General features: G+C 43.8%; 1 protein-coding gene across 2 annotated transcripts in view; it reads left to right on the forward strand.

Annotated features, from left to right (window-relative positions):
* Positions 1-9,103: 9,103 nt before the first annotated feature.
* PTCHD4 (patched domain containing 4) overlaps positions 9,104-23,009 on the forward strand; it is an 84,130-nt gene continuing 70,224 nt past the window's right edge. Inside the window, exon 1 of one of the 2 annotated variants that reach the window (XM_063150950.1) lies at positions 9,104-9,829. In XM_063150950.1, the coding sequence (XP_063007020.1) occupies positions 9,230-9,829 (600 nt within the window). In that variant the 5' untranslated portion in view covers positions 9,104-9,229. The remainder of the gene's footprint in view (positions 9,830-23,009) is intronic. The other variant, XM_063150949.1, reaches the window with a different exon arrangement.

The raw sequence follows: 23,009 nt of genomic DNA on the forward strand, positions 1-23,009 counted from the left end.
TTTGGCTCCTGTCAGAGCAGTGCTACAGTAAGCGCCCAGGTTCCCAGGCAAGAAGTGATGACAGGTGACTTGAAACCCTTGCAACAACCCACTTTATCTAATTTAGGTGATTGAATTTAGGCAGGCAAGATTTCTCCTTGGAGGCCTGCTGAGCACCCTGTCTATCTCCACTGACCCTATTGGGAATTTCAGCTCTTCTTTTGGGAGGAGCTTGACACTGAGTCAGATAAACTGGATCACATCCCCTTGGATCAGTTGGCCTATATAAATCTACAGTCCCAACTGATAGGGAAATCTGTATCATTCACTTAGCCTTTCTTGCTTTTAAATTCATTGTATTAGTCCAGTGCAACAAAAACCTGATACCATGCATGGGAATCACCTTTACTCTCTGTAGTGCATGTGCTGTGTCAAGAGTTAAGAGCATCCAGAGTTTTCATTAAGGACAAAATATGACCTGAATTAAATTCTTGCTTTGCCAGGAATTTAGGGCATGAAAATTGAGTTTCAAGCTGGTGTAAGTGGAGACAAAGTCACCAAGTTCCTGGTTTTATGAAGAAATAACAGTCTTTCATTTTTCTAACACTCTGTTTTTCTTTTCTCTTTGCCTATGTCTTACCTCCAGTCATTCATAATCCACTCTTCTATTTTTCTATTTTATAGCCATCCCACAGGAATAATGTGAAATATAACCAATCAGTATTTGTAAAGCACTTTGAGGCTATCAGGTGGAAGGAAGTGTATAAATGCAAATTGTTACTATTGCTGTTACATTGCTGCCAAGGGACCTGCAAAGAGAATCAGGTCCCCATATATTCAGATATACACAGGCTTAGTCACATCTGTGAAAGCCTCAGAAGATACAAGCTGAGGAAGCATAAGAGGATAGAAGTTTAATAAAATATGGGAAAAGGTCGTTCAGGGATTGTTTATGAGTTCCAGACTGAATCACTCTTTTGTCACAGATTTTTGCTCCATTTTGCTCCTAGCATTGTCCTCAATACCTGCTTTTGGAATATTATGACTGTCTTGTCTATACTGGTGTAATCTCATGCAGCTTTTATGAAGCAATCCTCATGACTGTGGTTAGACATTCACTTAGTGACAAGTAGGTCTCATATGATGAGACAAATTATGGCCAAGTGCTTCTTGTCACTCACTGCACATTGTCTGGGGCAGACCCAGACTGCTGTCCCAGATGTTGGCATCTACATTTGATTAGGCAAATCCCATCCTATAATTACCTCTGTCAGTAGATTAAACACTGCCAGGGAACATTCCCAAGCACTGGAATGAAATCATGTATGTTCTTCAGTTTTAGAATGGTGCCTGGAATTATTCTGGCCTGAAACAACCAACACTTTCCCAATGCATTCTTGAGAGTGGCTCAGGATCCAGCACCAGCCAGGGACCACTCCAAGTGGTTACTTTGGATGCAGCTACCCTATTCCAGAGACAGGGATATTTCATGGCTATAGACACTGACAGGCTGTGCCAGCTGGACCCAGAGTCAGAAACTGGACCCTGGCACTTCTTGGTTTACCAGGGGAGTCGTGCCCACAGCTTGATACTCATCACAACTGTGACTGGGAACATTCAGTGGTTCACAAAAATGTGTCCTGATGTCCAAAGCTGACAGAACATTTAGTTCATTTAGGTCCTAATGGATCAGAGCCTTTTCAGTACTACTCCATAGGAACAATGTGGCAAAAGCAGGAACAAGGCCATATTCCCTGCAGGCAGCTTTCAAATGCTTCACACTCCTGCAACCACAGTCATGCTGGGTTTGGTCTGGTTTTTTGATTTTTTTTCCTGTTCATTTTGCTGGGGTTTTGTTTGTTGTTGTTGTTGTTGTTGTTGCTTTCAGATTGTTTATTTGTTTGCTTTTGCTAGTTTTGGTGTAGTTTTGCATTTTTTGTTTTGGTATGAGTTTGTTGATCTGGACTTTTTCCAAATGTTGCATTACTCTGTAAAAGACAGAAGGAAAGAGACTGTGCTGATACATTTTGCATGGACTCATGACCATGTAGGTTTGCTGTTCATGAAACAATTTCTATGGCTCTCTGTTATAAATATCTTAAAGCAATGCAACTTTTAGGAGTGATAAAGTACTTTAACTTCAGCCTCCTTTCCTAGGTAATAAATTAGTTTTCATATTTTTTTTTACCTCTCATTGAAACCACCATGCCCTCATGATGTCTAATAGCCAACAAGGTGTGTCCATGTTCACAGGGGTCTTAGGATGAGGGAAGAGATGAGGATCTGACTCCATGTTTCAGAAGGCTTGACTTATTATTTTATGATATATATAATATTAAAACTATACTAAAAGAATAGAAGAAAGGATTTCATCAGAAGGCTAGCTAAGAATAGAAAAAGAAAGAATGATAACAAAGGCTTGTTGCTCGGACTCTCTGTCCAAGCCAGCTCACTGTGATTGGCCATTAATTAGAAACAACCAACATGGGCCAATCAAAGATCCACCTGTTGCATTCCACGGCAACAGATAACCATTGTTTACATTTTGTTCCTGAGGCCTCTCAGCTTCTCAGGAGGAAAAATCCTAAGGAAAGGATTTTTTCATAAAAGATGCTGTGACAACAAGGAGAGTTATTGCATATCTCTTCATGTCAGTCTAAAGGAGTAAAGTCCTGGATCTGGCTGCTCTTTGCTCCTCCCCATCAGTTTCTCTCACCACACTCATCTCTGTCCTCGCAGGATTCACAGCAAAGGCCACCTCAGGCCCCCTCCAAAACAGCAGACTGAGGGGGACAGAATTAGCAAGAAGCCTCTTAGGAGGATGTTTTATGAAGGTGGTCTCTTCTACAAGATCTATGGTATTGCCTTTCAATCCTGAACCCGCCATTATAAACAGAAAATAACACTGCTGTGATCAGGGCATCACCCTCTGATCTGGGCTAAGGACAACACTGCCCTCCATCTTCCATAAGGAGGTGAAATAGCACAAGGCAAGCATCCAAGATGTTGTCAGACCAAGGATTAAATCCATCTATTTTCTTACTGGGATTCCTGTGCTTAGGAGAGGATTTCCACCTTCCTCTGGAGGTGGAACATTAAAAATACATTACAGTACTTTCCCCAGCCCGTTTGACAACTCACAGCACAGATTTGGTGTCTGTGTAAAGCCCTCACAGAGGACGTGGGGAGCAGGAGTAATTGACAGTGCCGCAGATCTCCATCTAGGGATGGGTTGTAGCAGACACCTTTGTCTTCAGAGTACTTTTCCAAATAGCAGAGACATGAGAATCAAGTCATACGGTGACAGAAGAAATGAATATTCATTGTTTGCCTTTTATGATAGTAGGAAGCACAGCAGCAAGAGCTGAAAAGATGGGGTTTAATTGTTGCAGAAGTGATAAGGAACACACGTGGGAATGCATTCATTTGATTTTTTTCACTCCTGTGAGGGAGCTTCCTCAGTCATTTCCATTTTCTCCAGATGAATCAATATTTTCTCTCTAACAAAAGAAAACAAAGCCACAACTTAACCTCCCACCCACACAGAACATATTACTTAACTGCCTGCTGCTCCCAGCTATCTTCACAAGCTGTGTTCCTGCAGCATTTTAATTTTTCAATCCTCTCAAGAAATATCATAACATTAACATTATGCATTTTATGATGCTTTTACTTGTTACAGATCTTGCAGTTCTTTTCTAACACTGGGAGCTTCTATCAGGTTACAGGGTGAATTAGCTGTAAAAGCTTAGAAAATGGCAAGGATGGATTTGCTACTAAAAAAAATCTAAACAGCAGAAAACCTGTCTATATCTTTCTAATAAATGTTCAAGAGATCTAATTTGTTTTTAAAACCCTCAAATTTAATAAGATTTTCAGAATTAATCGGGGAGGGGGGGGGGGGAAATTACTCAAAGCATGCTCCCAAAAGCTGGATTGCCAAGTTATTAATTTCAAAACTAAATTTGTAGGAGGGACAAAACAATCCTCTCAATGTACAATAAAGCACTGTGTTTGCACACAATACTTTTCCAAATCTGCATTTCATATGTGAAAGAATTGGCCACAACAAATATTAACCCTTTGAAACCCTGTCTTGGCATTCTTTACTTATGTGAGCAGTATTTCAGCAACTTCCCCAATCACTCTGCAACTCCTTAAGGAAATAAAACCCAACTGCAGGAATAAAACTTCCACAATAAATCTAAATACTTGAAAATATTACAATACATAATGCAATACCCATACCAGAGATTCAAAGGCTCTTTAGCTTTTGCTCTTACCTATTACCCCTGCAGCCTCCTGCGCCTCTTCTGACAGCCTGGCTGTCCAGACTTTTCACCAGTGTCTGTGTTTCTGTATAACATCTCCAGGGCCAATGGGTGCAGGTTTCTGCTCCTGCAGGGCCTGACATTCTCCCTAAAAGGCACCTCAGTGTTTCATTCTCTCCCTTTCTTCAGCTGGAAGGGTTTTCTCAGCTATTTTCAAGACAACTACATAGCACAGAAACAAAACAGCCAATTCAACCACAGTAACCACAGGTTTTGCTTTGGATTATTTTCCCTAAAGGGTCACGACTGTTCTTTCTCCTTTCTCCCCTGCTCTCAACCCCAGTAGGATAAACAAACTTCCTCTGTCTCCCCCTTCCCATCCCTGCTCTCCCTGAGCAGTGCTGGCCCTGCTGTTCAATGAAGTTCAGAACTGAAACAAGGATTCCTAAGGGATTTTTTCTTATAATCCATATTTCTAAAACTAAACTGTATAGCACATAAAAATTTTTCTTTCCCAGTTTGAGATAGAAAATCATAAAAGTGTATGAACATGAACTATTTGGTCTGAAGTTTGTTTTACTTGCTTTAATGTTCACAGCCTCTGTTGCTATTCTGAATTATCCCTCTGCATTATTTTTTCACTATTTAATGTCTTTTTATACCATTAATTTTTACTATATCCACCCAGCTATTAAACCACAACAACTTAAAATCACTATGTCAATAGGACCTTTGTGCCTTTACTCATTTTTGAATCTCCATATGGCAATCTGGCTCCTGGGCACCCAATATACCTTTTTTCAGTACCTAATCAGTGCACTTATTCCAACCCCTCAAGCCTGTTCATAATTGTTATTTAAACTATTGTGTTTCAGTAGCTCTTTGATCTGAACAAAGTCCACCATAGCAGCCCCATCAGAGAATCAGAGGGACTGTTCCAGTCCTCCTTGCTTTAGGTTACCCTGCAAGTAAATTTGGTTTGCTTTGACTTTCTGCTCTTTTCCAAAGCTTTTTCCAAAGCCATGTCTACTTTGCCTTGTGCTATAATCCCTTTATTTTCTTTGTGCTGAATCATTTGTTTCCAAAGTTGTCTCCTTTCTGGGAATAGGCAACTTCAATAATTTTCCTCCGACAGACCTGCATTTTTTCCAAGCTGAATAGTCTCAAATATTTTGGAGTGATTTTAGTTTCTCTCTGTGGTTTGCTATTTCTCTGAGCTCCAGTCTCTGTGAACCATCACTCAGCTCCCCCAGCTAACATCCCTGACATGTCTGTTATTCCACTTTAAAGAGGATTCATTGGATGACACCAGGGAGGATATAAATATCAGCATATCCCAGCACTGTTCTCAGAAAAGGTGCTGATGCCCTGCTTGTTTCTGAGATGTACTTCAAGCTGACTTTTTGGATCCTCCATGGATTTTGCCATTTGGGATGACCAATATAATGCGCTGCTCACTTTATCATCCATGTTCCCTGTGGGTTAACACTTGCAGGTACCTTCAGATCAGCAGCATCTGGGCTTAAAATCATTCTGAATTTGAAAGGCACAATGTGCTTGCAGCATCCACTCAAGTATCTAAAAATTAAGCCAGTTTTACTGGCACTAATGTTGGATTACACATTGTTACTGTGTACTCCCAGGGACAGGCAGGACCAGCTGGCAGTGCCCTTTATTCTTTACCTTGCTGCTCAGGAAGGAAGCAGCACAGTCCCACCTGTCACTGCACAGCTTTCTTTGCCCCTTCTTTGCTCTGTGTTTCAGCCATGCCATGCTGGAATGCTCCACTGCAGCATCCTGGCCATTATTGTCCTGATGTGGTCCAAGACCTCGAGAAGCTGCAGTAAAAAGTCATCCTTTGCCATATCTTATTCAGGCACTAGAGGGACATGCCTGTCCCGGGGTGCTCCAGTCAAGTTGTGCTGTGTTCCTGAACTGTTCCTGTGGTCACTGCCTGTAATGAATCATCTCAACTACACTCTGCAACCTAACAGGTCAATGGGAATGGCTTTAACCTTAAAAAGGTGCAGCTTTAGATTAGATATTAGGAAGGAATTCTTTACTGTGGGGTGATGAGTCACTGGATCGAGTTGTTCAGAGACATTGTGGATCCCCATCCCTGAAAGTTCAAGGCCAGGTTGGATGGGACTTTGAGCAACCTGATCTAGAGGAAGGTGTCCCTGCCCATGGCAAGGGGCTGGAACTGGATGTACTTTAAGGCCCTTTAGAACCCAGACTACTCTGTCATTTTATGATCTGGCCAAGCTCCTGAGCTCCTCAGCTCTGTGAAGGACCACTGGACAAGGCCACAGCAACCAAGAGGAGTGATTCCAGGTTTCTCCCTGCCAGACCAGCTCCCAACACCATCTCAGTCACAGAAGCAATAAGTGCCAAGGATCCAAAGGCTCCAGGCCCACAGCACCCAGGTATCTCTGCTACCCACAGCTTAGACAGGGTCACCATGCTTTGTCAACGGCTGTTACAAGCCTGCACGTGCAAAAATTAGGAATCAGGCTCTGGATTCCCACTCAAGGTCTCCCTTCTGCGTTTAAGTACAAAGGCTCAGTAAAGCCTTTGCATTTAGACTTTATTCTCTGGGAGCACTCAACCACTGGCATAAGTACATCATAAAATAGACAAAAAGCTGTAATATGTACCAATGGAGCTTAGCATTTCCTAGGGTTATGGAGGAAGGCAGTACCTTAAGATGCGCAGATAGATGGCTGACAGGGTCTTTTCTGCAGAACTTCCCACCTTAGACCTCTCCTTGTTGCCTGTAAGAACTCCAATCCACATTTGCAGATCAACTATATCTAGGCCACTAAATAAAAACAGCCTGAATTTGAAAGCCACGATGTGCTTGCAGCACCCAATCAAATACCTAAACATTAAGCCAGATTTACCAGTGCAGTTATTTCCACACTTCTGAAAGGCTTCTGGGTCCCAAACTGAATCACTGCCTCTGCAACCTAACACAGGCCCTCCAAAGCCATCTCAGTTTGGCTCCTTCTCCACCAGTCCTGTTCATCCACACAGAGCCATAGAGCCGTAGGATGATTAAGTTGGAAAAGACCTCAAAGGTCATCAAATCCAATGCTAGTAGCAGTAGAAGCATGTGTAGAAGGGGTGTAGAAGCACGAAAGGGATTGCTGAATATGCTGTTTCTTCTCCAAAACACTGATAAGTACTTCAAACTGAGTGCAGCCTGCTTTTTGTCTAGTACTGAATGAGGCAGAGGCTGCTAACTGATATTTTTTGAGCTCCCCAGTTTCCACTCACTCTCTTGTTTCTGTAGGGGTTTATTATGGAAAAGCCTTGTTCTCAGACTTTGAGGTGTCCTTGGTCCCACCCCAAGATAAATAATTTCTGCTTGACAAAACTCACTAAAAGGTAACAGAAATTTGGGGGCAGGGGAGACACCAAGCAGAGAGCTGCGGGTTTTGGGTTTTGCTTTTTAATTACGCGTCTGTGATTTAGAATTACAAGTTAAGTACAAAGCTCCTGCAAAGCCAGCCTGCCTTTCCTCCTGCCTTTCCGGCAAGGGGCTGTCAGCTCTGCTGGGGCTGGACCTGCTGTCCCAGCCAGTCCTGGCTTAGGCTCCCAGAGGAGCAGAGCTTTCTGTCTGGAGAGTTGGCGGGCAGCTCGCCTGCTGCAAATGCATTTCTCTGCTGCTCTCCTTTGGTCCGAGGGAGCTGCAGAATTCTCCTCCTCTTATGTAATGGTCTGCTGGTGTCTTTGCTTGGAAAACCTCTTTTTCAGCTGGAGGGTGTAAGGAGCTGTGTTCCTACCTCTCTTGGGTCATTGCTGAGGGAACAGCTGGCCGAGGGAGATGTGCCAGGGTATGGGGCAGCAGAAAGGAGCAGCTCCTCTCCCCTTCCTCCCCTTGTGTCCAGCATTTCCTGGGGTCTCCCTGTTCCTCTCAGGAGCACGGGGCATCTCCATCTGGGCGATCCCAGGCAGCAAATGGGGGAAAGGGCAAATTTGGGCTGGAAGCTTTGCCTGGAGCAGTGTGTACCGTGTGTACCCCCGCCCCCGAGAGCCACAGCACGGATGGGGCAGAGCCGAGTGCAGCGGGGGGATGCAGTGGGATAGCGGGATGAGAGCGGAGCACGGCTGGGGGGATGCGGTGGGATAGCGGGATGAGAGCAGGGCGCGGTGGGGGGACGCGGTGGGATAGCGGGACGAGAGCGGAGCGCGGCCGGGAGATGCAGCAGCCGCGGGACCGGGGATGGAGAGAGGAGTGCGGCGCGGGGATGCTGCAGCCGCGGGACCGCGGGACGAGAGTGGAGCGCGGCGGCTGCTGCTGCTGCTGCTGCTGCTGTGGAAGCGGATCGCCAAGTCTCGGGGCCGAGCTCTCCCTCCTCCGGCAACCGGCGGGGATGGGGAGGGGGAGCGAGGGAGGGGCGCGGAGGGGTCGGGGGACGTTAAAATGCAGCATCATCCTCCGGCCCCGGCGAATTCCGTGTGTGTGTGTGTGTGTGTGTGTGTGTGTGTGTGTAAGGGGCGGAGGGGAGCGGCAGCGCTGCCCGCAGCTCCCGGAGCAGCGGGGCCGGGCGCGGAGCGGGGCTGCGCGGGGCGCGGAGCGGAGCGGGCACTGCGGAGCCGGCAGCGCTCCCGGTGCAGCGCCCGAGCCTCGCCGGAGAAAGGGGGGCACCGGGCGGGAGGGAGGGAGGGAGGGAGGAAGGGGAAGGGGGGCGGCGATGCTGCCTGGCTTGGGGGAGGGAGGAGAGCGGGGGGGAAAAAAAGGAGAGAAAGAGGGAAAAAAAGGCAAGGAACCCCCACCCCCCCTTCCCTCCCTCCCCTGCCCGGTCCCTTCCATCTCCGGCACACACACACACACCCGCACGCACACACACACCCCATTGATCAATATTTGGCTGTCTTGCTGCAACTTGCTGCAGTCTTTTAAAGGAGTAGTAGAGAGAGAGGGAGAGAGAAAGGGAAACTGGCAGGAAGGGGTAAGGAGCTACACATGTCACATGTGCTTTCTAAGACGGCCAGGAGCATCTGCAGGCTGGATCTGGTGGAGGATGCTGCGGCAGGTGATACACAGAGGGCTCCAGTCGTTTTTCTACAAGCTGGGCTTATTCGTGAGCAGGCATCCGGTGTTTTTCCTCACTGTGCCCGCAGTCCTGACCATCATCTTCGGCTTCAGCCTGCTCAACCGCTTCCAGCCTGACACTGACCTGGAGAGCCTGGTAGCCCCCAGCCACAGCCTGGCCAAGATCGAGAGGAGCTTAGCCAGCAGCCTTTTCTCCCTCGATCAATCCAAAAGCCAGCTGTATTCGGACTTGCACACCCCGGGGAGGTATGGCAGGGTGATTCTCCTCTCCAAACCCGGAGGCAATATTTTGCATCAGGCTGATGTGATCCTGCAGATCCACCGAGCCGTGCTGGAAATGAAGGTGAACTACAAAGGCTATAATTATACTTTTTCCCATCTGTGTGTGTTGAGAAATCAGGATAAGAAATGCGTGCTGGATGATATTATTTCAGTGCTAGAGGATCTGAGGCAGGCTGCCCTCTCCAATAAGACAACAGCCAGGGTGCAAGTGAGCTATCCCAACACTAAATTAAAGGTATGCTCTTACTGCATGCTTTCGCCAATTAAAGAGGCAGCACTTCATTTCTTGTCCTAAGCAGCAAAGAGAAATATAATCATATCTCTCTCTCTCTGTGGAAATGTGTGTGATCTGGGCTTTCCTCGTGAAGCAGCTGAATCTGGTGCCTTGCTTTGCTCTGGGCGAGGAGGGAGGGTGGGGAACCGGACGCTGCTGCCGGAGCAGGAGAAGAAGGGAGCGGAGAAGAGCCTGAGCACCGGCAGACCTTGCAATGCCTTGAAGGTTCCATTCATGGGGGGAAAGGGACAGGAGGTCGGTGGGGGGTGGAGAGCTGGTTTGCACTATCACCTTTTCCAGCCTCACTGCTGTGGTGGGATAATTTGTCTTTAATGTGGCCAGGAAAAGCTTTCCTCAAAGGCACAGTGAGGTCCTGTGTCTCCCTGCCCCTGCCAGTGCTGTAAGAGCAGCAGGAGGTCTGGGCCAGAAGCAATTTCAGGTGTCCTGCCTTCTTTACCTGCATGCAAAGAAGGTGAAGGGAAGTGGGATTTTTTTTTTTCCTCTCTCAGTGTAAAAATTGTTAACTCTGTCGCTGATGGATGGGCTGGAGTTTTGGGATGGATCCCACCAGCTAGAGGCTTCCAGCAAAGTTGAAACAAGGTGAAAGGTGAAAGAAGTTTCAGTCCTCCTAATTAAAAGAATAAGCAATTTGACACAAATTATCTCAGGACTATTTCCCTGGCACACAAGCACCCATCTGCTTTCCCTCCCATCTGGAGCAATTCCGCTCACCATGACTAACCTGCTGTGAGTAAATAAGGTACAAAGTTTGCAGGTAGCTCATCAAAGAAGTTTTGTGGATTACAGTACATCTGCATGCTCCCCTGGGCATTGCACCAGAGGCAGGATTTATTTAACAGAGTGTAACAAACTCCCTAGGACACTATTTACTCATGGCTCAGGTCATGGGGGAGAAGACATGCTCCTCCTTGAAAACCAGAGATCTCTGGGGTTACCTCTCCCTCTTTTTCAAAGAGTTCCTTGGGGGTAAGGGACATGCTCTTGCAAGTACCAGCACTAAGATACTGAAGTTATAATTTGTTTCTTACTGTACATTTACCAGAAAAAGATCCCATAAAGTCAGTGCCTGTTCCGAAATCTGAAGCAGAGACATAGATTGATTTTATTTGATTGTCTTTTTCCTTCAATAAAAGTGCCAGGTGGAACAGCTTGGATTTGGTCCCGTGGCTGTAGATGTTACAGTAATTGCTTTGTACAGAGTTGTGGCTGCCTGAGTGGAGTGTGTGGAAATGAAAAGGTGTCCTTGCTACTGCTGGAAAGCCTTGAGTGCAAAGAGTGCTCAGAAAAACAAGTTATTCTGGATTAAATATCCCAGAACAAATTTTATCTTCATGCTATTACTGCAGAATTAAAGCGAATCCTTTACATTTTGCTTATTTTTAGAATTAAAATTAAGGTAGTTCAGTGGAGAACACTGATAATCTAAGTGTTATAAAGCAACTTTATACAGAAATAGTCATCCTATCCTCTAAATCCAGGTTAATTTTCTTCTCTAGACAAACCCTAACTGATCTTATCAAAACTAGGATGCAGTCACTTGCACTGTGGTTTTTTTCATTAGAAGATTGCCTACAGCTCCTCCTTTTTTTCAAGATAAAAGCAGAGGAAGAGATTATGTGGTCTGGATTAGCTACATATTGGATTGTCAAATAATTCACATACAGAGAAAGGTTTTCCTAAAACACAGAAGTTTAACTCAGAGCACTGCCAAACACCATCCCAGCATCTTCAATCCCCCAAAGACTTGTTGTGTTTCATCTTCTGGGTGAGGGAATAAACACCCTTAAGTAACTCAGTTTAAAGCTGGACAGAGCAGGGTAGGGAGCTTTTTGTCCTCTTGCCAGTGAAAGAAGGTAAAGCCACCAAAGGCTGTGACTTCACTTCAGATAAAAGCCAGCAATTACATCTCATTTATGTGAGTCCTGCTTTTACTGAGAAAGAGAAACACACTTTGCCACTATTTTGCTTCTTCTTATATATTAAGGACTCTATTATGGATCTGTGGTCAGCCCTGAACCTGGGCTGGTCTTCAACAATGGTGTGTCTGCAGAGACTCACCTTCTCTGGTCTCTTTGGCTCCAGCTGCTGGGATTAAATTACTGTTTTGTATAAAATAATTCACTAGTTTCTGTCTGTCATCTTTGCTGTCCCGTCTACCAAGGGTTAGGAAGTTGTGGGCAACATCTTGTGAACTCCTTCAAACCATGGGCAAGATCTTTGTTTAATCCCAGCTCTCAGTTTGTTTACTGACCTCCCTCTACTTGCACCTCTGAGCAAAGGCTGTGGAAACTCAGGCCTGTATTTCTTGTTTTGAGGTGTCTCATTGTGTTTAAACAGAAACATCTCAGATGCTCCGCCCATTTGGGTAGATGAGTTTCTGGATGTTCAGCAAAGGCACAGAACCCCTGTCGCTGTATCTGTGAGGTTTTGTATTTCTTCACACTTGAACTCTGACATTAAGGAAAAGCTGTGGTTAAACCTCATGGGACTGCAAACAAGAGACCCAAATCTGCCTGCTCTTATTCAGTGTGGGCCAGTGTTCATCGCATTCACTGGTCCATGCCCTTGGGATTCTTCTCAGCTAAACTTTCCTGCAACATTAGGACCCTGTAAGATCTTCTAGGTTGCCTCACTTTCTCAATGGTCATGTTGCTTGGTTAATTCTGATAGGTTTTGCTCTTTTAATAACGGCCTCAAATTAAACAAAATTCTTCTAAAAACAATATGGGGATTTACAAACCATGAAGGTGCCCCATATGTGTTTAGTTTACAGCACAGTTGACATGGGTCAAGTGTAAAACTGTGCTGCTCTGGGACACAATGACAGTGTTGAGCTGTTCCACTCCTCCATCTGGGAGCTGTAAAAAACATCTTGTAGTTTTTTATTTCCCTCAAGCCTTGTGAGAAGCTTTTACTTTGTCTCTCTTCTCATCTCCTGATGGAGGCCAAATCAGTTCAAACCTCTCAGGTGAGGCTGGCTGAAGGCTGACAGGGGGTGAGTTCTTGGCAGGTTTCCCACAGGACTTTCTGGGAACCACTCAAGCAGGTTTCGGCAAACTGCTCCAGTTTTGAAGCAGCTCTTATTGGGCTGCAAAACCTGATGAAACTGCTCGGCTTTTCCTGAGGAAATTTGGATGTGAAGGACAATTGTTTAACCATTACTTGCTGTAGTGCTGGAAGAACTTACAGCCCTAAGTACTTGTACTTTACCTATCCCTCTGTAAGGCAGGAACTTGGTCTCTCCACTCACAAGGAGCAGAGACACGCATTCACATTCAGAGCACAGAGTGCAGGGTGGTTTCAAATGCCTGAGGTGGGTTTAAAATCCACTCTGGCTACTTAGGGGTCATTGTAGGCAAGTGCAGGTGAACCAGGCTGAAGGAAAATGCCGGCTCTAGTTCCAGGGACACAGTAGCCTGTTCACTGCAGTCTGCAGCCCAGCCAGAGAGTGACTTGCCCAAGGTCATGCAGATAGACCGTGGCAGAGCAGGAAAACAAAGCTGGATATATGAAGTCTCAATGAAGATTTTTGAGACACTTCCTGAAGAACATTGCTCATGCTTTCCTCAGTTCAGGACATAAAAAAGATGTTACTGTGCTTGGAGTCTGGACTATGCCCTAACTTGCACAGACTGAGCACTCAGCATCAGTCATCAAACTGTTAAATCTCAAGTTTTGGCAAATATCAGCTTTGTTTTTGTCAGTTGAGCCTTCCAGAACAGTGACTGGGCATGACTTGGGAGACAGCATGGAAAAGAGTCCACTCTGGCTTGGTAAATCCGCTTCATCCTGCTGATAACAGTGTGTGGTGTTCCTAGAAGTGAGCACATTGTGCCCCTGCCTCCAGGGCCAGAATGTGGTCTGAGGCACAGTTTATTTGTTGGTATAAACAGAATTATTGATTACCTGAGGATTACTTCTTGTGTACCATGAAATATGAGGGAAGAGATTGCTTTTTGACCCTGATTCGCCTATAACCACAGAAAATTTTACTATCCGATTCCAGAAAAAGCCAAAAAAACCCCCCCAAACAAAAATAATGGAAGTTATTTCTGAACACAGTTTTTATATGGAAGGGAAAAAGAGAAAGGCATAAAAACATTTTTCAGGTATTGCATCTTTATTGTTTCTTTGTTGCTTTTCTTGTTTATTTGCTACTTTTTCTGAGAAAAGATAATAACTGAGAACTTGCCTGTCTGAGATCAAAATAAACATGAAAACTGCTGGTTTAAAGAAACCTTTGTCAGCAGATTGGTTCCTGTAATATTGCCTTCAATTAATTAAGTATCAGTCATTTATGAACACTAGGCAAAATAGCAGCCAATAAACCAGAAATCTCTATTACCACATTTGTGATGAACACATCAGCTGGATATTGAGTCTGCTCTTGCTTAAGCCGAAGCATTACTTGCATTCATTTAACATCTTGAAATCTCTAATTGCAGTTTTGCTACTGGCCAGATTCTCAATTTTTCTCACATTAACAGCTGTACTTTTAAATGAGTCTTGCTCCATTTGCATTTGTGGAGTCTTTCTGACTGCTCTAAGATTAATCCCTCCTTATATGTCCCTGAGGGGGACACCTCTATGGGACAGAGAAGATATGAAACCAGAGCCCACCTCCATCAGAGTAGGCATCTATGCACCAATAATATCCACAAACTGATTATCCCTCCAGTAAAACCACTTAGAGTGTAAGATTGCCCAAACTCCAATGAGCAGATGCTTCCTCAGAAGCAGTGTGGCTCTGCACCCGTTTGTGATACCACCTGTCCCAGTCCAAGCATGTGGTTCAGGATTTTGTGAAGTGTTCTGTGGCTGGAAAAAGCTACTAAGTCAAAGCAAAATAATAAAATATGTGCAGGGAGAAGATCAGAAGAGGGAGGCTGGAGGCTGCAGATAGTTTTCATCTCAGCCTCGCAGATGAAGACAGGATGGGGCAGGCTGAGCTCAGAATAGCTGCTCAGTAGCATGAAAGCAAGTGGAAAATCTTTGAAGCTGAGGAGCATCTTCTGGCTCACAGATTGGGAAACTAATTTGGGGAAAAAAAGACACTTTTACCCTTCCAACTGTGTTTCCATACTGTCCAGCAGCACTGGGGAGTGTTCCTGACCCTCCTCACCTGGGTGGGCTGGTGGAGCTGTGCCTTTGCTGGGAGATGGCTCTGCAGATATCAGCTTTTGAGGATGTGATCAGGCATCCTGTCTGCTCAGTTTCGGCAAGAAAATGTTTCCTTGCATTTTAGGAGAATTCTCCACTCCTCCCTTTGCTTACTACATTAGGAAAGGTCTCTGCCTCGGCTCTGATAGACCGAGCATTAAGATAACACTCTTCTCCCATGAAGCAAAGACAGACTATGAGCCCTGACTACACTGGGAGCATGAAACTGGGTTAACATGTACCAGGATAAGCCACTCCAATGTAAACAAACAGCAGAAAGGCAGCAGAGACCAAGCAAAGTAAGAACGAGTGTTTGGATGTTCTTTTTCAATTGTTCTTCAGTTCAGAACTTAGTTCCTTGTCCATCTCCGAGGGACATTCCACCTTCAGCTGACCAGGGGTGTAGAGACCAAGTTCCTTGGGTGTGGGGCTCATTCCTTCCCATCCAATAGCTGAGAGCTCTGGCCATTCTTTCTGCAAAGAAAGTGTTCACCGTTGACCTTTTGGATGACCTTGGTTGTCTGCTTCCTGCCTTTCCCTCCCAGCTATTCCACTTTTACTTTTGTCAGCACTTGCAGGGGGACGTGGCCTTTTGTGCAGTGCCAGGCCTTGATGTGAATAATAATAAAGAAGCAATTGGAAGGTTGTTTAGGAGGAGAGAAGAGCAAGATGCAATTATAAACCCCTTCTGCTAGTGATAATGGCTCATCCCTGGAGATCTAGAATGGATGTCATCTGCTTGCCAAAGGAAGAAAGCCCTGCAGAACTTTGCCATTTTTCTAAAAAGACAGTCCTCTGTGGACATAAAAAAGCATTTATTTCCTTAACTATTTTGTTAAGGCTTGCCAATGTTTCTGCACTGACGTGGTGTCTTCCTATAACAGTCATCTCTGTGTTTTCCCAAACATCTTTGTAGCCCCCTACTGTACTGGCTGTGTGAGCTCTTGGAGGGCTCTGAACTTCTGTCTTCAGTTTTAAAACAGATGGGTATTCTTGGTATCTGTAACAAGAATTAAAACAAATTCAGGTACCACCCAGCAAGGCAGAAGAATAAAATTCATTCGCATTAGTACAGAAGGCATGGCATATTCCCAGAGAAAGGAGAGGAGAGGAGAGGAGAGGAGAGGAGAGGAGAGGAGAGGAGAGGAGAGGAGAGGAGAGGAGAGGAGAGGAGAGGAGAGGAGAGGAGAGGAGAGGAGAGGAGAGGAGAGGAGAGGAGAGGAGAGGAGAGGAGAGGAGAGGAGAGGAGAGGAGAGGAGAGGAGAGGAGAGGAGAGGAGACCCTCATATAAGGTAGAAGTGAGAGGATGAAATTAGACTGAAATACAGCCAAAAAGAAGTTCTTACAGTATTAGCAACCACGTGGGTATGCATTTACAGGCGTATCTTAGTGTGCAAAAAATGATGTAGGTAAGGCTGGGATAGGTGTTTGTAAAACAGTAATCTAAGAGCAAAACCCATATTAAATGTCTTCAGACATTGAGATAAAAAACCTCTATGCAGTGGTTATTACAAAAGAACCCAGCTACTGGTTTTCCAAGAGAAGTAAATTGAGGAAACCGTGATCTCGCATTTGTATTGAAAGCTTTTAATTTATGCAGGCCCCACATCCACTGCCCCTTCACAGTGCAAACAGTGAGATGTGGCTGGGACTTGAGCTGTGAAACAGCTTTAAACACAAATGAGAATCTTCAACAATGTAGGAAAGCAGACACTCTGAGTGATGGAAAGGAGAGGGGAAGACAACGAGAGGCCAAAGGAGCAAGCTATGAAGTTTTTTATACCTCTTTTTCTCACTGTATTTGTCCTGTTCTCTGTTTTCCTACCTGACAAGGGGTGAGGTGCTCATGTGGGGAATAGGCAGCAAAGGAAGTTCTTGGAAGTGAGGCTGTGAAGCATCCTACAAAGGGAGAGAGCAGTGACCGAGGTCCTGAGCATTGCAGAGATGATCACATGCAGTGGCGCATGTCACTGCCCTAGCCCTGGACTCACTGGGTGTGAATTGGCCTCACTTTTACACTGGTCAGGCCATTTGAGAGCAGGAGCTTAAGGTGAAGTGCTGGGGATCTCTGATGACACTGGCAAGGGTGAGCTGGTGGCAGCAGGAAGATTTCCATCTAAAAAGATTTACTGTGGGATCAGCTCAAGGGCAAACTGGCAATCATTTTTTTTTTGGTGGCAGCCCTGGTATGAAATTTTGCTGAAGTTCTTTTTCTTCTCCTTAATACCATTCATACATTGGTGGGCAATTCCTACACAACAACATTCCTGCATACCAGCAGCAGCTCTGCAAGACACCAGACAGCCTTAACAGTTGTGAGCTGGCCAGATCAGCTTTTCTCCCTGGTTTTATGTTTTGCCATCAAACACTCCCTCCTCCAGTCCACTCTTGCCAGCAAACTGGCATGACAGACAGGGAGTTGCTGGGTGAGCATGAGTTGTGAGACTGGTGTGTCACTAGCTGGGTAATTTGCAGAAAGTTTTGGTCTGATAATGATCTATAGCTAAAAAATTATTGGGCACTTCATCTGTGCAACATTTCCTGAGTACGTATGATGGCAAATATTTTGGTGTCTTGCAGACCAATTCTTTTTTAAAAATTATTCAAACCCTAAAGCCTGCTTGTCTGTGCTGAGGGGATCTGAGAAGGTAAAGGGCAGTCCTGCCTTCCTGCCCCACACCTTTGAAGGCAACAGACACCACTGAGACTCCTAGTGCAGTGCAGTGTAAGCAAAGAGGATTAAAGATCCATCTCCAGCCTGCCACAGTTATTTCCTTGTGTTAATGATGGGACGCCTCGGAGACCCCAGTTAATACTTCCACAGGGTGGCCCAAACACCTGACATGTATCTCTCACAACATGTAAGGATAAACATCGCCTACAGGGCTGGTTCTGGGGCCCTGAGCTGCTGTGCCCAAGTTTGACACTGAAACAAGAAAGAAAAGCGTCACTTACACTTTGTGTAATTGTTTCTACCAGTGTCACACGAGTGTTGTCAGCCTGATGGGCAGGTGTTATTCTTGCCACATGCATGGTGCATTTTTACACAGGTGTCAACATCACCTAAAGGGTGCTATGATTCAGCAGTGGCCATGGAGGGTTTTGGTGCTTCTGTTCTAAATGTTGAATTACCTGGACTAAATTTTGCATAACCCCATTTTTGGGGATGGCCCGAAATCTTCAGCTGCATCTTTTTCTATATGAAGTTACAGTACTCTTGAAAACAAAAGCATTTTTGAAACAATGTCCGTCCTGTACCTAATTTCATTTTGAAGGATGGAAGGATAAGGACAGGTTCCCACAGTTTCATTTTGACATGCCCCTAACAAAATGTTCCTGGTTTTTTGTATTAAAAGGGGTCATTCTAGGTAGTCTTTCAAAATTATTGCAAAACTCACATTATATTTTAGATTAGAAAATAAAAGAGGAAAAAAATTAAGAGGAAATTTTTTCTTATATTCAAACTTTAGGGAAGGAAAATCACAGCAAAATAAAGTCACCCAGCTGGGTGAGGACACAGCCCAGTGCCCCTGCACATGAATTTACCCACCAGGAGGGTGCTCTGGCTCTTGTTAATGCAGTTTTACACTGAAGACCAAGGCACTGTATTGATGGGACAAGTGATTCTGGCTTCCAGTTTTCCAAGCCTGTCTAGTTTGTAAAAAATTGTGCGGTTCATTAAGAAGAAAGATGTTGTTAGCAGTATTTCATTATGCAATTCCATCTCTTTGGCAGAATCTGTGACTTCAATATAAATCACCTTTTTCCTAATCATTTTCTAGGATGATTTCTTAGTGCAGATTTTAATACATTAAACAAATACATTAATAAATTCAGTGCCGAGTAGATGCAACATGGAAATATTCATGTGCATTTTTCCCCTAAAATTCACAGTTCGGTTTGTTCATGTTCTTGACTCTTTGAGTGAGGTTTTATTCACAGATAAGCACAAAACATCCCTCAAAAGAGATTTCACCAGGCAGAATTTTGCATCCAGATGACAAACCCACTTCTCTTCAGGAATGACTGGAATATGTGGTAATAAATATTCTTGCAGTGGTGTTTCTTTGTTAACTAACCTTAAATTTTCCTGTCCATAACTAATTTCCCAACCGCATGTAGAAAACACTGGTCACCCAGTTGGTGCACAACAGATTTGTCATTGTAAATGGCATAGAAATTTGGGACACCCACAGAGAAATGTGAACATTTCTGAAGATTTACAAATGTCTCTCCACTCTTTTCTATCCCCAGGCTTCAAGATTAGCACAAGCATTAGGCTTTAGGTATATACCCTAAAATAAATTTCACAAGCTTGACAAGCTTAAGAGCTCCCCTGGTCTCATAAAGCATTTCATTTTTGGTTTTGAGAATTCAATTTTAAAGAAAAGGGTGACTTTTTTTTTAATATATACTCCTAAAATAATAAAGCCTGTATCCTTACAACTTTTACCATCTTCTTGCCTTAATTATCGGATTTTGGAAGTGGGAGAAGGAGGACATCCTTGAAGGGAAATTTGTCTCATATAAATGTCAAATGCTGTAATTGCATATGATCCATGGTTTTTTCATCACAACATTCACCTCAAAAGGCAAGTTAAAACAAATCATTTGTCACTACTTAACAGATCTGAACAAAGCTCCTTTAGGAGTTATTCTGATATTTCTGTTGTGGAAAACCCGATTATGTTTTAAAATAGTAAAAATATCAGAGAAAAATAAGGCAGAATGGAATGTGTTTTCATTTCCTTTAGGGCAGCTAAAGAAAAGATAACCAGGATAGGGAATAGCCCAGGATGAAGCTGAAAAAACTCAGGTTCATGCCTAAACAATTTGAATTGGCTTTTCCCACAGCCTCTTCCATGAGGTGACAGTAAACACAAAGGACAACATTCCAGATGTTTGGTAAAGGAGCAGTTTGGGGTGTTGGATGGTGGTTTTGGTGCAGGGCTATGCATTCAAGAATTCATATTCTGCTGTGACTTCTCCTTTACATTGATTTTTCCCATCATAAAGGAGGGCTGTGGTGCTGCTTGAGAAATTCAGAGCTGTTGGAGTTTTATGAGACTCTTCCATGTAACATCAAGAGGTCAAACACATAAAAGGTTTATAAGGTCAGTCTAACCCATTCCGTGGCCTGTGCAGGATTATGACGAAACCCTAATAGAGAAATTAATTCAGATTGGCTTGGATGGGAAATCAGTCATGTGGGTTGGAAACTGGCTGAAAGATTGTAAACGAGGAATCATGATAAATGATAATGTAACAAGTTTATGGAAGGTATCTTGCAGGGTATCTGGAGAATTTGTGTTAGGTCTGGTCTCATCTAACATCTCTATTAATTATCAGGAAATGGAATTGAATTGCACAGGAGTGAAGTTCACAGATAATATTAAGCAAGAAGGACATGTCAGCAGCAGCTGAGTCACAGAATTTACACAGACAGATCCAGAGCAGTTAGAAAACTGAGCAGAAAATAATACAATTTTCTGAAGAGCTCTGATTGCATTCTGGTGCCTAAAGGTCAACATAGGGTTCTCCCTTGGAACTGAATCATGTTAGCTGAGTTCTGCCAATCTCAAAGTGAAGGTGCACCACTTAAATGACACGACCAAGGTCAAAGACAAAGTTGATGTTGAAGTTGGAGTTTTGCAGCCCCCAGAGAAAAGGCACTTACTTTTACTTCTGACACTGCTTTGCATGTAGGGACATTTCAGTACTCAATGTTCTCCTTCCTCCTTCACCTTCTTGCAAATCAAGCTCAGCAGGACACACACAGCTCCCTGTGTGCAGCTTGAACAGTGCTTTGGAGGCTGCAGAGGATGTGTGAAATTGTCAGGGAAGCCTTGATGGAATTTTGCTTCTCTTTGTTCCTTTTGTTTTGTTCCTTTCTAGAAGGAAACAAGTCCTCTTCTGGAGTTTTGTGCTGACTGTGGATTTTTGATGGATGATTTGATTTGGACTTGGATGATTTGTAAAAGTCCTTTTGCCATGTTGTGCATTGTTTGATTGTTCCCTAGCACTTCAAATTTGAAAATCCTCATACCCCTAATGTCACAAATTGGCTCCATTTTGTCCCTGTTGAATTTTGTCATTTCTTAATTGTATTTTGGTTGTGCCAGGGGAAAATTGTGGTAGCAGACAGTCCTAAAACTTAGTTGAACAGGATAGTTATGAAATATTCAGCTGGATCATATCCTATTTCTTGTCCAACTTGAGCATGACTGCAGAACGATTGTCTAGGAAATGGCTGGTGACATTTGTGAAAAAAATTGTGGGGTCAGGCCATTTCTTCTCCTCTTTTTGACCACAACATCAGGGCCTTTGCTGCAGTGGGTGGGACCTGGTCTGGTCTTCAGAGTCAAGCTGGGACCCTTCCAATGAGGGTCTGTGGTGGAGCAATTTGTGGGTGCTCATGCAGAGAGTCACGATAGCAACACATCTCTTTCCTCTAATATGACCCCTTTCCTATTCAGCATCTAATTTAAAGTAAGCCCAGTGTGCAACCAGAGGATAGAAGGGTGAATCTGCAGGAGTAATTAATTTCAGTTTTTCTAAACATCTACATTAGGACAGGAGAAACTCACCATTCAAAGACATTATGGACCAGAGAAATAATATTCATATTATGCATTAACCTTTCAGACGGTGAAAATTAGGTGAGGTGAATGAATGCCACTATACTTTTATTTCAAATCACCCAAAACAAAAAGTTCCATGAAATTTCTGTAAGTATGAGGATATGCTAAATCTAGAGATCTTAACAGAAGAGGCTCATGTCAGATGAAGATTTCCCAAAAATCCTAGGGAATAATCTGTGTTTGCACTGACATGAGAAAAAACCTACCAGAATAATTCCACAGGGAAAATCCAGGCTCCTTCTCAAGTCCATTGCAACTTTTTCTCACTCCAAATCTCTGGCAGGGCTTTGAAAAAATCTTTTTGGAAATTATTATTAGACAGTTGCAAAAGAACTAAAATACATTAATCTGAATAAGGAATTCGCTCCCACTGAAGGAACTGGAATTAAATGCCATCCTCATCCAAAATAGATTGCCAGATATTGGCAGTTTATTGCAGCAGGGAGACAGAGATTTTGCAGAGTGCTCAGAAGACAAATGCTGAAATTCCATCATCTGGAAGGGCTTTACCATCTGATTACTCTTTGGCTTACACGATCAGAATTTTTCCCTAAATATTTGCTTGAAATCCAAAGCTGGCTAGATACCACAAGGTCCCACCATCTGCAACATTTTTGTTTTAGAATTAAAAGTCCAATCCTTCCTGTTCTGCCAGAACCAAAACATTTCCAAATAGACTATACTAATATAAAATTGAAAAATCACCTTGCACAGCAGGTGATTATGAAAAACCTTTTTTGTTTTATTACACCTATGGCATTACAGTAATTGTAAAATATATATTTGCGGAGAAAAGCTTTGATGTATTGTAAGGAAACATCTGAAATAAGTTGAAAAGATGGTTGTTAATACTAATATTATTTACAGAGAATTTCTGCATTTCTCCAGAAGTGCTTTACACAGTAATTAAATATTAATCTCACTCTGTATCTTGAGCTCATTCTTAACAGCAGCACTACATTAATTTATACATCTAGGAACACACATAACCTAACTTCAAGCATTTTATGAAGGTACATAAACTTGGCTTTGGGGCATTGTAGGCTTTAGGAGGACTAAAATCCCTAAGAATGAGAATCAGTCCATTTAAGATAAAAATTGCCCTCCAGAGCTGCCCTGTTTTACGGTAGCAGCCAGTAAAGTAGTCCTGACATTTTCACAGTAGTCCTGACATTCCCAGCCTGGTGCCTTGGTTAGACAGCCTGGCTCAGGATCTCAGAGCCTCAGTTGGGGCTTCTCATGCTTTGTTCTGGCTGAAGAGGCACATCCAAATCAGAAACTCTCCTTGACCTTAATAAGGATTGTGTATTCAGAGTAAG

Source organism: Melospiza melodia, chromosome 3 (assembly GCF_035770615.1).
Source record: "Melospiza melodia melodia isolate bMelMel2 chromosome 3, bMelMel2.pri, whole genome shotgun sequence".
NCBI lineage: Eukaryota > Metazoa > Chordata > Aves > Passeriformes > Passerellidae > Melospiza > Melospiza melodia.